Genomic DNA, 14,699 nt, shown 5'->3' on the forward strand with positions numbered 1-14,699 from the left:
GCAAAAGGCAGTGCAAGAATAACATTTGAGGTAAACAAAATCACTTATTACATTATTTTGACGAGTATTTACTCTCCAATTACTTTTGTTTATTTTCAAATTTTAACCGTTGCCCCCGGGCCGGCCCGGGACTCCCGCGCGGCCACGTTCGAACACGTTCTGTAACCCGATACCTCCCTAGTAATGCGACTTTAGCCTAGCAACCGACCGCCGTGTAAGGTATAAACACATCTGTACGTATATTAGAGAACTTACAATACTGTAATCATGCTATTTTAATAATACTATATTTTCAGATTTCTCATATTACTTCTATCATCTCGGGAAACAAAAATGAAACAAAAATTTAAATCATACAAAATGAACTACTGCCAAACACAATTGTTGCCGGGCTTGCAAGCCAATGGTGAACTAGGAACATGCAGTGCTGACAGAATTCTTACGTTTTGTGAAGGCTGCTGATTGGATTACGTACATTGTATACCCACTGTACACAATGCCATTATTGTTCTTTTGTAGCGCTTGATACTTCAACGATCAACATTGCTGCCTGTAAGAAAGCGACGTCCAGTAGCGTTGGTCATGTTGGGGTACCAGAGAGGGCCATCGACGGGGATCACGGAAACGGACAGTGGGACTCGGGGTCATGCATTGTCACTTTATCGGAATCCAACCCGTGGTGGATGGTTGACCTGGGTACCCAATATCCCATTGAAAGGTAATCTAAATTACATGAATGGCAGAGCCTTTTATTTACAACAATATGTTTAACTATATACGGCGTTTGGATGAATATCTGTCATTTTCATTTGGTCAATTATGATTGCTTTACTGTGCATGGAAGCTAACAATATTGTCCGAAACGTAAAGTTATTGTGATATTCATAGATACTGTTGTACCAATGGTGAGCCTATTCTATTGGTGTACAATATTTAAAACAGATTTTCATCATATACGCGAGCGACGTCGACCAATGAGAAGCCTCCATTTCCTATAAGTAATTAGGCCGTAGCATTATCGTGGTGAATAATTAAGATAAGTGGTCGGTTACTAAAACACGTCATTCTGACGCCAGTGATGTTGGGTTACAGTGCTGTTTCCTCAAAACCATGAAATCATACCTTTACAGGATTGTCTTATACAACCGTTTAGACGGCTGCTGTTCAGATAGACTCAGTCCCTCCAACATCCATGTCGGTAACACCCCCGTACTCATCAACAATCCAATAGTCGGAAACTTAAACTATGTTGCGGGGAAACTGATCTATGAACTCGTCGTTGGTGGTGTCTTGGGCCGGTATGCTGGCATCTCACTGCCCACAGTCCAAAAACTAAATTTCTGTGAATTTGAGGTGTACACGAATGAAGCCGCGTTACTATCAGCTAAGACATGGTCCTTTTTGTATCCACGTGTGTGTGGATACGTGCTTGTCTTTGTGTACATGTGTGTTTGTGCGTGTCTGTGTAAATATGTGTTAATGTGTATAAGGTTCTCTACTTTTACTCGCGTATGTGTGAGTGTGTGCATGTTTATTGTGTGTGTGTATGAGAGAGAGAGAGAGAGAGAGAGAGAGAGAGAGAGTGTGTGTGTGTGTGTGTGTGTGTGTGTGTGTGTGTGTGTGTGTGTGTGTGTGTGAAACAGAAAGAAGACATTTCAGTTCTAACACTACTGCGCAAGAAGTGCCCCCATCAGAATGTGTAAAATGTTTTTTTTTTTTCAGACCCAGACTGTGAAATGGTGCTTGGTTGTGTTGACCAAACTGCCCCAAACGGCGAACGTACGTTCACTACAAGTCTGATGTCGTATGACAGACCTCTTGGTATCACTGCCCACATCACTGTAAACGTCACGGCTGGATCGTTACCCAAGACGTCCCTGTACCAGACGATCCACGTCGTTCCGGATGAGAGCTTGTTGGGGTTGTACTTAGAGTGCGTAAATTTCATTTTTTTAAAAATGCTTTCTACTATATTGACGTTGTCACGCTCTCTCTCTCTGTCTGTCTGTCTGTCTCAATAAGCGTTGTTTGCATAACAAATTTAAGATACATTTACAAAACACAGGTTTCGGTACAAACAAGGACCTAGAAAATGTTGTCAATCATCATTAACTTGTAGTCTTTTCAGCGGTACATTATTATCATTTTTTGCACAATGGGTAAAATTGTGTGAATCAAAAGAGTGTAAAATTTTTATTTAGTTCAATGTGCTAAGTTACTTAAATTGTCATCTTTATAATGCAATTTTCTCCTCCGTAATATAATGAGGTTCATGTGTGTTTTGGCAACAATTGTAGTATCACAGGATGTTTAGGTCAGAATTGTGTAATTTTACTTAGTTTTGCGACAAATTCCAATGGAACTTGTTCTGTTTACCGTTTCATAGCTGCAGAGAGAACTGCAACCAACGTAGTACTCTTGCAGCCTTGCCCCTGGTCCTGGACACACTTTCAGAAATACAGGGCACCATCGAGTACACCCTGGTGGAGTATCCGACAGGACATGCAGCTGAGAACTGGGCCTCAGTGATCGAGGTTTCAGATTCAACCCTTCGAGTTCAACCTGAAGTATTTGTGGTATGATACACCTTACAAAGTTATTGTAGACAAATCTCTGTCCACTGACTTTAGCCAATGTCACACATTCAGGACTTTCTCTAAACATATGAAAACCAGCCGACCATGGTGTGGTTGAAATTTAGGAGTAACATTGCCAGATTCAGGCCACTCCTATATTTTTCTACAAATAAAAATTATTTTTAGTTACATTTGAGTCAAATTTAAAAACCAACACACTACTATTTTAGTCCCGACTGTTAGGGTGCTGTTCTGATGAATAACAGCTGAAAACCAGACTAAAATAACCGAACCTCAAAAAGAACTCCGTAATGTTTTTGAAACATTTTAAAATGCCCGGGCTTGCCCCTTATGTTTGGATCCTATCCGTTGGAAAGACAAATATGTAAATGTGTGACAGGGGCTTTCCAAACTTTAATATTCAGTACAAGATATATATATAATACAAACTTGCCATAACCCAGTGCTGCCTACTGTCACAGGACGCGGGATACTACACCATCCGGCTGACTGACACATTCGGAATCTGGAAGAAGATTTCAGAGTGGAGATTCCAAGTCCTGCCCACCCCTTTCCCGGGCTCAGGTAGTGAGCAAACTGCAGGTGGAGACCTTCAGGATCTATCAGAATTGTGCACTCTACTCCCGGCCGCTGGTACTGCTTTGATTGACAGATTCTGCGTAACTTGCCAAGGTAAGAACTTTTCTATCTGCATCTCGTTGTTAAATCTCTGTGAAAGGATAAAAGGAGGTTAAAATCACCGTGTTAAAATATACATTTGTAAGCTTAAGTGAATTCTATTTTAATAGTATTCCAGCAGGAGGTTGGCAGGGGAGAATCCAATGGGAAAATTCACAGACGTAAACCTACATAATAATGAGAAATTTTAAAAAATCCCAGCATTTCCTAAATGTAAAAAATCTCTGAAACCTAGAATTCTTGTTCCTCCTTTAGAATTTGTTGATCTACTTGGCCCGCTGGAGACGCAGGTGACGTTTGAGCTGGAACCGTTAGCTGAAATCGCCACGGTGACGTTTCCTGGACACCAGGAGCCTACACTGAATGAAGTTGTCCTAAAAACGTTTACCGGATGGGTGAGTTAACTATATAGTTACTTCATTCTAGGTCTTACAGTAAAGCCATTTAGGTTTGCTTCATTTGAAATCCATAGGATGGCTAATACCAGGATTTTTGTGCATCTCCAATGAAACATATTCAGTAAAGTAGGTATTACGTTGGGCCGGCTATATAAAAATGAACTGACGAATTATGTTTGTCAGTAATTTTGGAAATAAGATCCTGATTGATATTATTTCCATGCACATCATGAATCAATTAATGAAATGTACTTAAGTCCACCTATTCAGCCAAGCCTTTCACATACATGTGCTTATGGAGAATTGCAATAAATAAATAAGATAAATAAATAAAAGAAATATATAATTGGCTCATTAAGATCTACCCACCGACCAAATATCAAAACAACCCATGTACACCCGATGTTTGTTTACATACACACACACACACAAACACACACACACACACACACACAAACACACACACACACACACACACACACACACACACACACAAACACACAAACACGGGAACATCGTTAAAACAACCTCCTTGGCGATGGTAACCTTGCCTCAAAAAGAATTTTAATTAATTCTAAAGTACTAGCAGTCACACGGAAAAACTGCTTTATATGAAATTTCTGAGGTAAACACTAATGATCTTATATTTTAGGTTCGATATACAGACATATTTGATCTTCCATCTGGAATCGTGAGTTTACATGTGCGCTTTGGGTCACCTGATGGTCGCTTCATTGAATTTGATATGGAACCTGCACTGGTGGGTTTACCTTTCCTTATTCTACATATTCTACATATGTACCGATTACGATTTAATAATTTTATTGTGTTGTTTGTTTGTGGGATTCGTGTGTATGCTTGTGGTCCAAAGGTCAGACACGTATTATACGAAGTTTCTTAGGGAACATGTCCAGAAGTCCCTTTGTTACGAGTAGATCCAATTTATCAAAATGTCAAGACAGAAAAACTTTCAGGCAAGTATCCACAACAGGAGAGGTTTATCGTTAAATATAATATTCATTGAAAAATAAAGTAAGATTTTGTTAGACCGGGTCATTTAGATGGTTCTCTGAAATTTCGAGATGAAAAAAGAGGCAGAATAAACCATGGCCCTTTTTCAATTTTTTAAGTTTTTTTTTCTGTAAGAACATCATAACAGGCAACTCATTTAACTGCATGGAATGAGTTGCCTGGTACTTTTAGGGTGGTCACATGTGGCCACTCTTTCAAGAAGCTGATAAAACATCATTGCTGACCTCTGATCTCTCGACCCAGTCTGATCCATTGATTTTGATACTCGGTTGTTTGTTTGTTTGTTTGTTTGTTTATTTCGATCCCCATTAGTGCTTAAAAGCACTATTCTTCCTGGGGTCATGTGTGTATATATACGTTACTTTTGGTTATTTTGTTTACTGTTGTTGGTGTTTATGTCTATCTGTACAGGGCACACCTGTAAAGCAGTATATTGTACTGAGTGCGCCTACCCTGTATAAAGAAAACAGAAATAAATATGATAAATAAACATTGGACTGGCTTGGTGAAATAATTATCGTACTTTTCTCTGCCTGCAGATAAAACTACCGACAATGGGGCAGCTGCAGGTGTATTTGGATGGATTCATGACCTACCCGGCCGGCACGTTCTTCAGTCTGATCCAGAGGGGAGAAACACGCACGGCTTTTCTCGGTTCTGCCATCGCGTCCTTCGCTGCGAGTCACATAGCAGCTAGTGGCGAGGATATAACAGAGGTGATTAGGCTACACCGAAGTGATTTTATGGATGACATCCTCTGAAGACCCCCAAACTAGTGCGCGCGGGCGAATAAAAACATTTCTGACAAAAATAAAAATGCCACTAAACCATAGGAATACAAAGCTGGTATTTGCGTGAATTTGCGGCAGTACTTAGCAACATATACGACAAGCCGGCACTGTACTTATGTACGGATCTTCGGTAGCCTGCATGGGTGCTCGGCTCCGTATTGTCGCTAACTACCATGGACTACTCAGACCTAAGGCCGGGCCGGAGCCTTTGGTGGACGTGATCTTTTTTTTAGAACAAGCGAAAAGAAATGCCTGCGCGGATGTCATCCATAAAATTAAGAAATTAGTCAGTGTAGCCATTGGAATGTTTTGTCTGTTTACATTTTAGCATTTTACTAGGCCCACTGGCATGAGTGGGTGGAGAAGTTGTTAGTTGATTGGCAGGACTATAAACCGATATTCCCATGGGTAATAGGGTGTGTTAACACTGTGGAATAATATGACCAGGAACGTGTACTGTGTAATTATTGTAAACCATTTAATTATATAAGTAAATACATTTTTTCATGTAATTCAATTGGTGTGTTTGACAAAAACATACTGCGGTTTAATTCAATTCTAAAAACTTAAAACACCGTATCTGAATTCTAGTTTACGCTATGGAAAAATTGACCAAACAAGACCATTTTACCTGATGATTTTCTTAATGTGTGTAGACAGTGGACATGATGGTGGCAGGACTCTCCAAGGTACAGAACATACAGGACATGGAGACTGTAAACGGCATGTCTCTGTCCCTGCTGATGCTGACCGCTCTTCCCGAGATGGTGTCAGGAAAGACCCAGGTCAGATTATAATTGGTTCAGAATTAACATTTCCCACCCTGTTACATACATTGTATATGCACCGCTTAAAAAGGGATTAAAAAAGTGTAGCACTCTAGGTACGAGATATTTAGACATGCAGCAATATATTACAGCTAGTGTAGGGAATGTTGTGATGCATCCTCATGATGTAAAAAAAAATATTTCATTTTTCAAGCGAATAACTGTTCCTCAAGTTACCCAAAAATTTACATATTGGTCAAAGATTTTAAAACATCTTTGTATGTGTTTTAAATCTTACTTCAGCATTATGCATCATATTTTACCTGTAATTTTCTAAACTCAAAGGCGACAGAAAGTAAACTTTAGTTTCTTAAGGATCACCGTCTTAGTGGCACTGTAATTCAAACACTTATCTCACAAGTTTGCAATTGACTGTCACATAAACAGCGCACACAAGGCACATTAAGTTTGGTACCAACACAAACTACCAGAATGTAGAGAAGCATAGCGTGCAGCTGTGTTTTAAATTTTTGTAAACAATCGTAAATATAAATGGTCATATTTTGGCTCCTCAACTTCCTGAAAAGAATTTAGTTGCAATGCATTAGAGTTGATTTAACTTTAAGTTTGCATAGTTCTAATGAATGGTACGTGATTTTAATCATTTTAAGGTGTTGTCTGCCAAGTTGCTGTATGAATGTTTCAAGAACACAAGAAAGCTGTCGGCAAATGCCACTGGAATGACGACAGAGGAAGTTAACAAAGCAGCAGCCCTCATTTTTACCGGTTAGTAATTGGGTTAGTTAGTGATTTTTTTTTAATTTACGGTATTTATCTCACTATACTTATTTTACCAATGTACACGTAGGTTGTGCCTGTGTATTTGGTTGTGTTCCCATATTGCTTTAACCCTACCTAGACCGGGCTTTTTTTGACATGGGGGGACCGGGGGGGGGGCGTCTTTTGTCCCCCCCCTAAGAACTCGCGAACGGTATGTCGTATGACCACCAAATTTTCAGAGAATGGTGTACTAGTCAAAATTTATCATATCTACAATTTTTATGTCGTTATGACGTAATATGACGTCATTATGACGTCATTAATGTGATTTTATTAGCCAAAACCGTCTAAACAGGTTTTTCCCTGAAAACCTCCCTGGTATACAACATAACTTTACCAAAAGTGTTTATGACAGAATATTAGTGTGTACTTAGTCTTATGTTGCCCATAGCAACACCGGTGACGTCATAAAATGACGTCATGCATATTTAAGATATCCGCCATATTGGATCATCAATCTTGAATTTTCAAAAATAGTTTTTTTTTTTCATGATAAAGCCTAAAATACATTGTAAACATACTAAACACCTTCATTCAAACCTTTTTTGCAAAAAGAAATGGAAGTATTGATGAAATTTTAATGAAAAAAACCGTATATACCTGCTCTAATGATAGGGTTCGCCATCTTGGATTTTGGCCAATGACGTCATCAAATTAGCATAAATTATGCATATTTAATGATAAAATTTATATAGAATTATATGGGATGTTATTAATATTAGAAACCATGAGTAACTTGACATAAAACCCATAAAATTCTATTGTTGAAACAAAAAGTACTAAATTTAGCAAAAAATTCCTGTCAGAAACCCGTTGCCATGGCAACACAAAAAACTATTATCTTATTCCAATGATAGAGAATTGTTGCCAACAATATTTTAGGAAAAGTCACCAAGTTTGGTCGTTCTACGGCTAGCCGTTCAGACGCTAGGTGACATCAAAGTTGCCGCGGGCACTTTTAGCCCCCCCCCCCCGGTCTAGGTAGGGTTAAAATGATGAGTGCGTTGGTAACACAGACAGAAAAGTTACAAAATGTTTTATGATTCTGTGTCTTCAATCGCCTTTTATATGTATGTCTGTTGTCTTAATGTGGATACCATCAGACAGGATTCCCAAAACATTTGCAATAATGAATACAACAGGAATTTACAAAAATCATCAATCCTCAACGGAATATAAGAATTTTGATTCCACGTCTGAACGTAGAATTTGTAAATATATTGAGATAAATAAAAAAGAAACTTATTTACATAATATCATTGATTATTTTATAGAGTTAATATATACACGCAGATTTTTTTTTCAAGAATCAAGAATCTTTGCGAAGTTTTAAAATTTTTGTTAGTTTTTTTTTATCATTGATCATTTGATGTCACTTTATAACGTCTACATGTATCACGTACTGTATCGTGTATTATGTTTCCTAGGTGTTGTAAATGTTTTCAAAGCTTCTGAAAGAATGGCTCTATCAGAACATCTAGAGAAGGGGTCATTTACTGACAACCTACAATATGTGAGTATAGAACACACTTAAATAACTCTACTGTGTGGTTTTGTATAAGATATAAGATATCACTTGCAAGCTCCAAAGAAAGGCAGCTAAGGTTTTATCAGGTTTTACTGACAATCTACTTTATTGATTTAATTTGTTCATTGCAAGTTCATGCCCTAGAGCTGATTGCAAACAGAGGTTGATAAGAACAATAAGACAGCATGTAGAAATTAAACCATAACATAATTTATTCTTATACGTTTATACAAAAATATTCCTTCTGCACCCAAACAATTAGTTGATGTGCACTAGTGTACGTATTCCTAGTATTAAATGCCACACTCAGGATAGCCTCTACCAGACTGAAAAGAGTAGAAATCGGCCAAATAGAGAGATAGCATGCCAAGGGAGTTTGGTCGAAGAGAGAACATTTTGCCGCAAAGTTACAGCATGGTAACTGTCACTATGGTAAAACAAAATCTAATAGTATGTAAAATGTTTGTCCCTCTATCTACCATATTTTAGCAACAGGTAGCATAACATTTAGAGTAAGACAATAGGGCTCACTCCACTAAAAGTGAAATCTAATGGTTACTATACGAACGGTGATCGCTCAAGGAATTACCTTACTTTTCAAGCACTTATCATCATCGGTTAATCACGTATTTTAAAAAGTATGAACAAAATGACTTGTCACACCCTGTAATAGAACCGGGAAGCCACTACGATCGGTTTCAATGCCCTGGATGTTCTGGACGAGATCTACCTGATCAACAGGATGCCGGAGTATCCGAACCAAGAGCCGCTGTTCGCCGACGTTGCCATGTCAACGGTATACTTTACATTATTTTTGTACTAAAACTTTCTAACAAAAAAAAAAAAACGAATGCGGGTGATACATTTTTCATAAGATGTTAATTTGGCTAAGAGTACAAAATACGAGCAAACTCACCTTGTCTGTTTGTTTGTTTGTTTGATTGATTGTTTTGCATGACCGGTAAACCGCCTTTATTATAGGCGTAAAACATCAGTTTTGTATATGTAAGAATAAGCATTGTAAGTTGCGTGTTTGTGTATGTTTGTGTGTTTGTTTGTTTGTGCGGATGTGTGCGCGCGTGTCTGTTTTTGTGATGTCTGTAATAGTACTTAATCTAGCATCGTTACACATTCTTAGTGCCCCTATTTCTGTACGTGTGGGGTGGGAAGGTTGTTTGACCTTGGGTAAGGGGTCAAAGTCTGTTATTTCTGATTGCCATGGTAACAGAGCTGCTGTACCCATTTAGGTACAAGTCAGAATTCAGCGGGAACGTCAGGACGACCCCTCAGAGAAAGTGTACACTGTCGGCGGGACGGGCGGAAGGAGCAACTCCCTCGTTCGGGTTCCGTCTTTTTCTTCTCTCCTCGACGTTGCCTGTTCGGAGGACACAGTTGGCGTCCAGGTGATTGTCGTAATCTTTAATTTTTTTCGATTCACTTTTACTGGAAGTATTGTTTTTGGTGGTTCTGTTTTTGATGGAACTGTGTAATAGTGGTGTGAAACATATACCAGGATGTAATACAGTTACGTCATGCAATGAAACGAGTATCAATCTATTCTAACATATAAAATCTGGTATTTTCCCATGATCATATGATGCATTTCCAAAAACACTCACAAAATCCTAACGCTTTCTAAAAGTCTAAAATCTACATTTTCTCTTTTTTTTTACGCTAAGCATTTGTTAATTTACATGACTGTGTACATTGAAGATAGCCTGGTGACAATCTTTTCTAGCTTCGTTCGCTTTATCTTAATGTGCATGCAGTGAAAAGTGTATTGGCATTTAAAAAAATGGTCATTCTATATATGACAATGCTCCTCAATGTTCCTGCTATTTTCCAGTTTCTGGAGTCCAACTTCAACCCGTTCGAATATTCCAACAACTCCCGCATCATCCGTGCTGACGTCACGGGCCTTCACGTCAAGTGTGGAAACGTCACAATTCCGGTTTCCGGACTGAGTCAGCCAAACGACATCTTAACTAGCCGGAAAAACGGAAGTCTTGAAAACTCGATGTATGTTTTCAAGGCGTCTGAACCTCTTGGTAGTCTAACTGTGAGTAACTCAAATTCATTTAAGTTGATGATAATCACTATGTATCTTTATACTATTAGCTACCTTTGCAAGCAAATACGGAATGTTTACCTTTACGTTTCTCTCTCATCCTCTGAAAAGTATCCTAAATACTTTTTGCCGAGATTTGAACGACTTTTGTAAAGTTTTATATGGGACACATTTTTGTACTATTCGCACATCTTAATTTATGGAATTTAATTTGAATTAATTTTTTCCTTAATTTACACTTTATCACAAATTGGTCGTTTCACGACAACGCACAAAATGTGTCTTAGACATAATTCCAGACAATTGAGTCCTATTAAGTACATTTTACCATACTAATGTTCTTTTGTCCATGCTTTCTTGCAATTAACCTTTACTTTATACAATTATAGCTTGATTTGGGCAGGTTTAAGCTAAAATATAACTTTTCTGAACTATTCTAAAATGTTTTTAACCTCATGTTACAGTATTTCAAGTTCTTTGTGAAGAAAAATCAGTCGGCATTAAGCTTCAGCTTTGACTACAACAGCGCCTTTATGTTGCAAAACATCACCTTGTTTCTCCGCAAGGAGACGCCGCCGACTCCTGAGGACTACAACTGGACCACCACCCTGCCTGTTCCTGATGAAAAGGTAACGTGCGGGTGCATTACGTACAACTCTAACCAATAATTTCATATATCAACATAAAGCTTTTGACTTATTTCAATCATCTAGTCTTGGCTTGTCTAACTTTCTTTTCTTTTTAGACTTCCAAAAAATTGTCTTTACTTATTTGCACATCAATTAATAGTTCGTGCTTTTAAACCTACATTTCACCTCTGGTCTCTCAGTCACTGACGAAAGCTAGTGGATGCTCTCTGAAACGTATGACCGTTTCCAAAATCACATCCAGTTGCTTGAGTAACCAACTTTTGGCGTACAAAGCTGTATGCTATAATTGACACGTAAGGATCGTTGTTTTAACGTCTGAATGTTTTGCAATATAACAAGCTTATTATCAGCTTTAAATTAGTATATAAGCACACATTTAGATCCAGAGTACGGATGTAGCTGGCTGATCTGCTCTCAACGGTTAGCCAGATGTGTTCAATGTTCATACTTTCATGAGCTATTTCCATATATGGTAACTGTCTGTTACACCCAGATTGTGTCCATCCCGTGGATAAATGGAACAGTCCTGACATCCAACCCCTACCATTGGCTGTTGACCCCGGAGGAAATCGAAATCACGAATAATGACGTGGAAAACATGACGAACTACTTTCTCGGTAATTAGTTAACATTAGTTGCCAGTCAATAATTTAACTATTGTTCGACTGTTTTATTCATCTTTTAAAGAGTTATACGAATTTAAAGACCTGTGAATCCAAAGTTTGACCAGTAAAAAGCTTTTTAGAAGCATGAAGTATGTATTTGCCATATTTTTTTTGCATTCTTTTGTCAGGAGTGCAATTGGGCTCTGAGCAGAGCCTAAGTACCGGACAGATTGTAGACTTCACTCTGCACATTTTCGAGACGTCCTGTGTTTATTTTGACGAGATTGTCCACTTGTGGCACAGTGATGGTTGTAAGGTGAGATACCGATTTGTTTGGGATAAAATTCCTTTAGCCATGCGAATTTCACCACTTCTGTAACGTCATGTTATGCAGATAGGCCCCTTGATTCAGGAAGCAATTGATCTCAACTTGCAAAAAGTTTATAGCGTCCCCCCTCTTTGTTAATGGGTGGTTTCATCTGGATAACGTGACGCTACTTAAGTGGCCTTTTATAGTATTCCTTACCAAAACATCAATTCGAAAGTCTGATTTTTTTGGTTTTGTACAGTTTAGTCCAGAATTTTTTTTTTTTACCAACACGCTATCGTAGGCAGGGATGATGTCCAATGCCAGCCACATCCACTGCCGATGCGACCATCTGACAAAGTTTAGCGGCTTCGTTACCCCGAACCCTCTCAACATCGCTGCGGCGCTGTCTGCCAACGTTCTAGAGAACCCAGCAGGGCTCATCCTCGTACTTACTGTGCTCGGCATGTACTTCATGGGGCTTGTGTGGACAAGAAAACAGGACAGAAGGGACTTAGCCAAGGTAGGGGAAAGGAAGTTTTGAATTCAGGTACCCATAAAAAAGAAGAATTGCACAAGTACTGTAGCAAGTTCAATGTATGACATCTTTAACACATTATTTAGAAGTTACATTCTTTGAAGAAACTGTTGGAGAAATGATAAGTTGTGTCAAATGGCCGAATGGCAAGGATGGCGAGGTGTTAACGTGGTTGAGTACGTGAAATGCGGTAAATGAAATTGATGAGGTTCTGCTTCAACTACCAGACCCTCGACACATTGTGTTAACAACCCACTTCTATTAAAAGAGACAAAAATAAACAAATATGAAACGGACAAAACTTATTAGAAAGGGACAGAAATAATGAACAAATTTTACAAAATTTCGTTTTAAACAGGATATATCGGTTAAAAATGTCCGTAGTGTCAAGGTGTAAAAAGTATAGTCCTAAACGCAAGTCAAGCAATAATCTAAAGTTATGGGCATGGTTTTGGGTGTTGAAAAGGTCACTGTAATAACATGTTTGTCCCCTAAAGAGCTTTTCTTGAAATACGTTGTGTTGCGTTGTGTTGAAAACTTTGTTGACATCATAAGAAAGGAGTTGCTTAATTTTGATTTTAATGGATTTCTTCCGTATCAGGTTGGAGTTGGAATCCTACCCGGACACAGACTGAACCCCAGAAAGGATTGTCAATACGTCATCACTGTTTACACTGGATTCAAGGGGAATGCTGGGACAACTGCAGAGGTGGGTTAGACTTTATCACAGTGTATGTAAAATAGTGTTAATCTGTACATGAACGACTTATTGAATCTCCCAATATTCTACAGTTGTAATGTTTTATAGGCGTCTTAAATCTGTGGAGATTTATTTCTTTACCGTTAGGTTACAATTGTGCTTTACAGTCAAGACAAGAAAAGTCCTCCTTACACACTGAGCGACTCGACAAGAATAACTTTTGAGAAGGGCAGCGTGGAAAATATGTGAAAAATATAAATAGTGTAACGTAAACTAGTCGGATGAATCATGACAATTTTTGCGTCAGTGACGTAACATGTAAAAATAAACGTGTTACACTTTCTGTTCTTTTTCTTTTGTGTTAAATCTTTGGATTTTTTTTCAGGTTACCATCGTGCTTTACAGCCAAGACAGGGAAAGTCCTCCCTTCACACTGAGTGACTCAAGGAGAATAACTTTTGAGAAGGGCAGCGTGGACTCCTTTCTCGTGTCGACATCAGAGCCACTTGGAGATCTGATTTACCTACGTGTGTGGCACAACAATGCAGGGTACAGCCCTGCATGGTGAGCTCGTTTCGACTATATAATATTCTTTCCTTGCCTTTCCTCCCTATTCTCTCTCTCTCTCTCTCTGTTAATCCGTGTAAGTAGCGTGCGTAGTCCAGTGGTTAGCGATCCTGCCTCTGGACTGAGAGGTTGGTAGTTCGAATCCCGGGTGTTGTCGCTCACCCGACATGCACTCTACTGTTTAGCATCGCAGTCCTTAGGACGGCAGTTAAGCCGTGGTTCACTGTTCATTGTGCTTGTCGAAAAGAGCTGGGGGAATTTCCACGGTACAACGAACCTGTAAATACTGTACATAGCGTCTGTCTTCTCTGTCACGACCAGTGGAAGATTAGCTCTTCATTGAGCTAAACTGGTTCGAGATCACTTTCACTTTTAGTTTAACTGTCTTGATTTTTTGTGTGTATGTGTGTGTGCTTGTGTGTGTGTGTGTGTGTGTGTGTGTGTGTGTGTGTGTGTGTGTGTGTGTGTGTGTGTGTGTGTGTGTGCTTGTGTGTGTGTGAGTGTGTGTATAACCTTTGGTATGTGGTGATATTGCGGCTATGCATTTTTTGGTATATTGTATTGTATTTTGTATATTTTCTATATTGTATATTGTATTGTATTGTATAAAACCTAGTCTATCGCACTTATATA

At 38.7% G+C, this 14,699-nt stretch overlaps 1 protein-coding gene across 1 annotated transcript in view; it reads left to right on the plus strand.

Moving 5' to 3' along the window:
- LOC109464157 (polycystic kidney disease protein 1-like 2) overlaps window positions 1-14,699 on the plus strand; it is a 42,225-nt gene that overhangs the window by 18,778 nt on the left and 8,748 nt on the right. The window contains 8 exon segments of the mRNA XM_019761094.1: window positions 3,059-3,269; window positions 3,531-3,670; window positions 4,326-4,433; window positions 10,478-10,690; window positions 11,164-11,328; window positions 12,566-12,784; window positions 13,401-13,508; window positions 13,885-14,063. Coding sequence (XP_019616653.1) covers window positions 3,059-3,269; window positions 3,531-3,670; window positions 4,326-4,433; window positions 10,478-10,690; window positions 11,164-11,328; window positions 12,566-12,784; window positions 13,401-13,508; window positions 13,885-14,063 — 1,343 coding nt within the window.

Source organism: Branchiostoma belcheri, unplaced genomic scaffold (assembly GCF_001625305.1).
Source record: "Branchiostoma belcheri isolate BF01 breed outbred unplaced genomic scaffold, Haploidv18h27 scaffold133, whole genome shotgun sequence".
Lineage (NCBI taxonomy): Eukaryota > Metazoa > Chordata > Leptocardii > Amphioxiformes > Branchiostomatidae > Branchiostoma > Branchiostoma belcheri.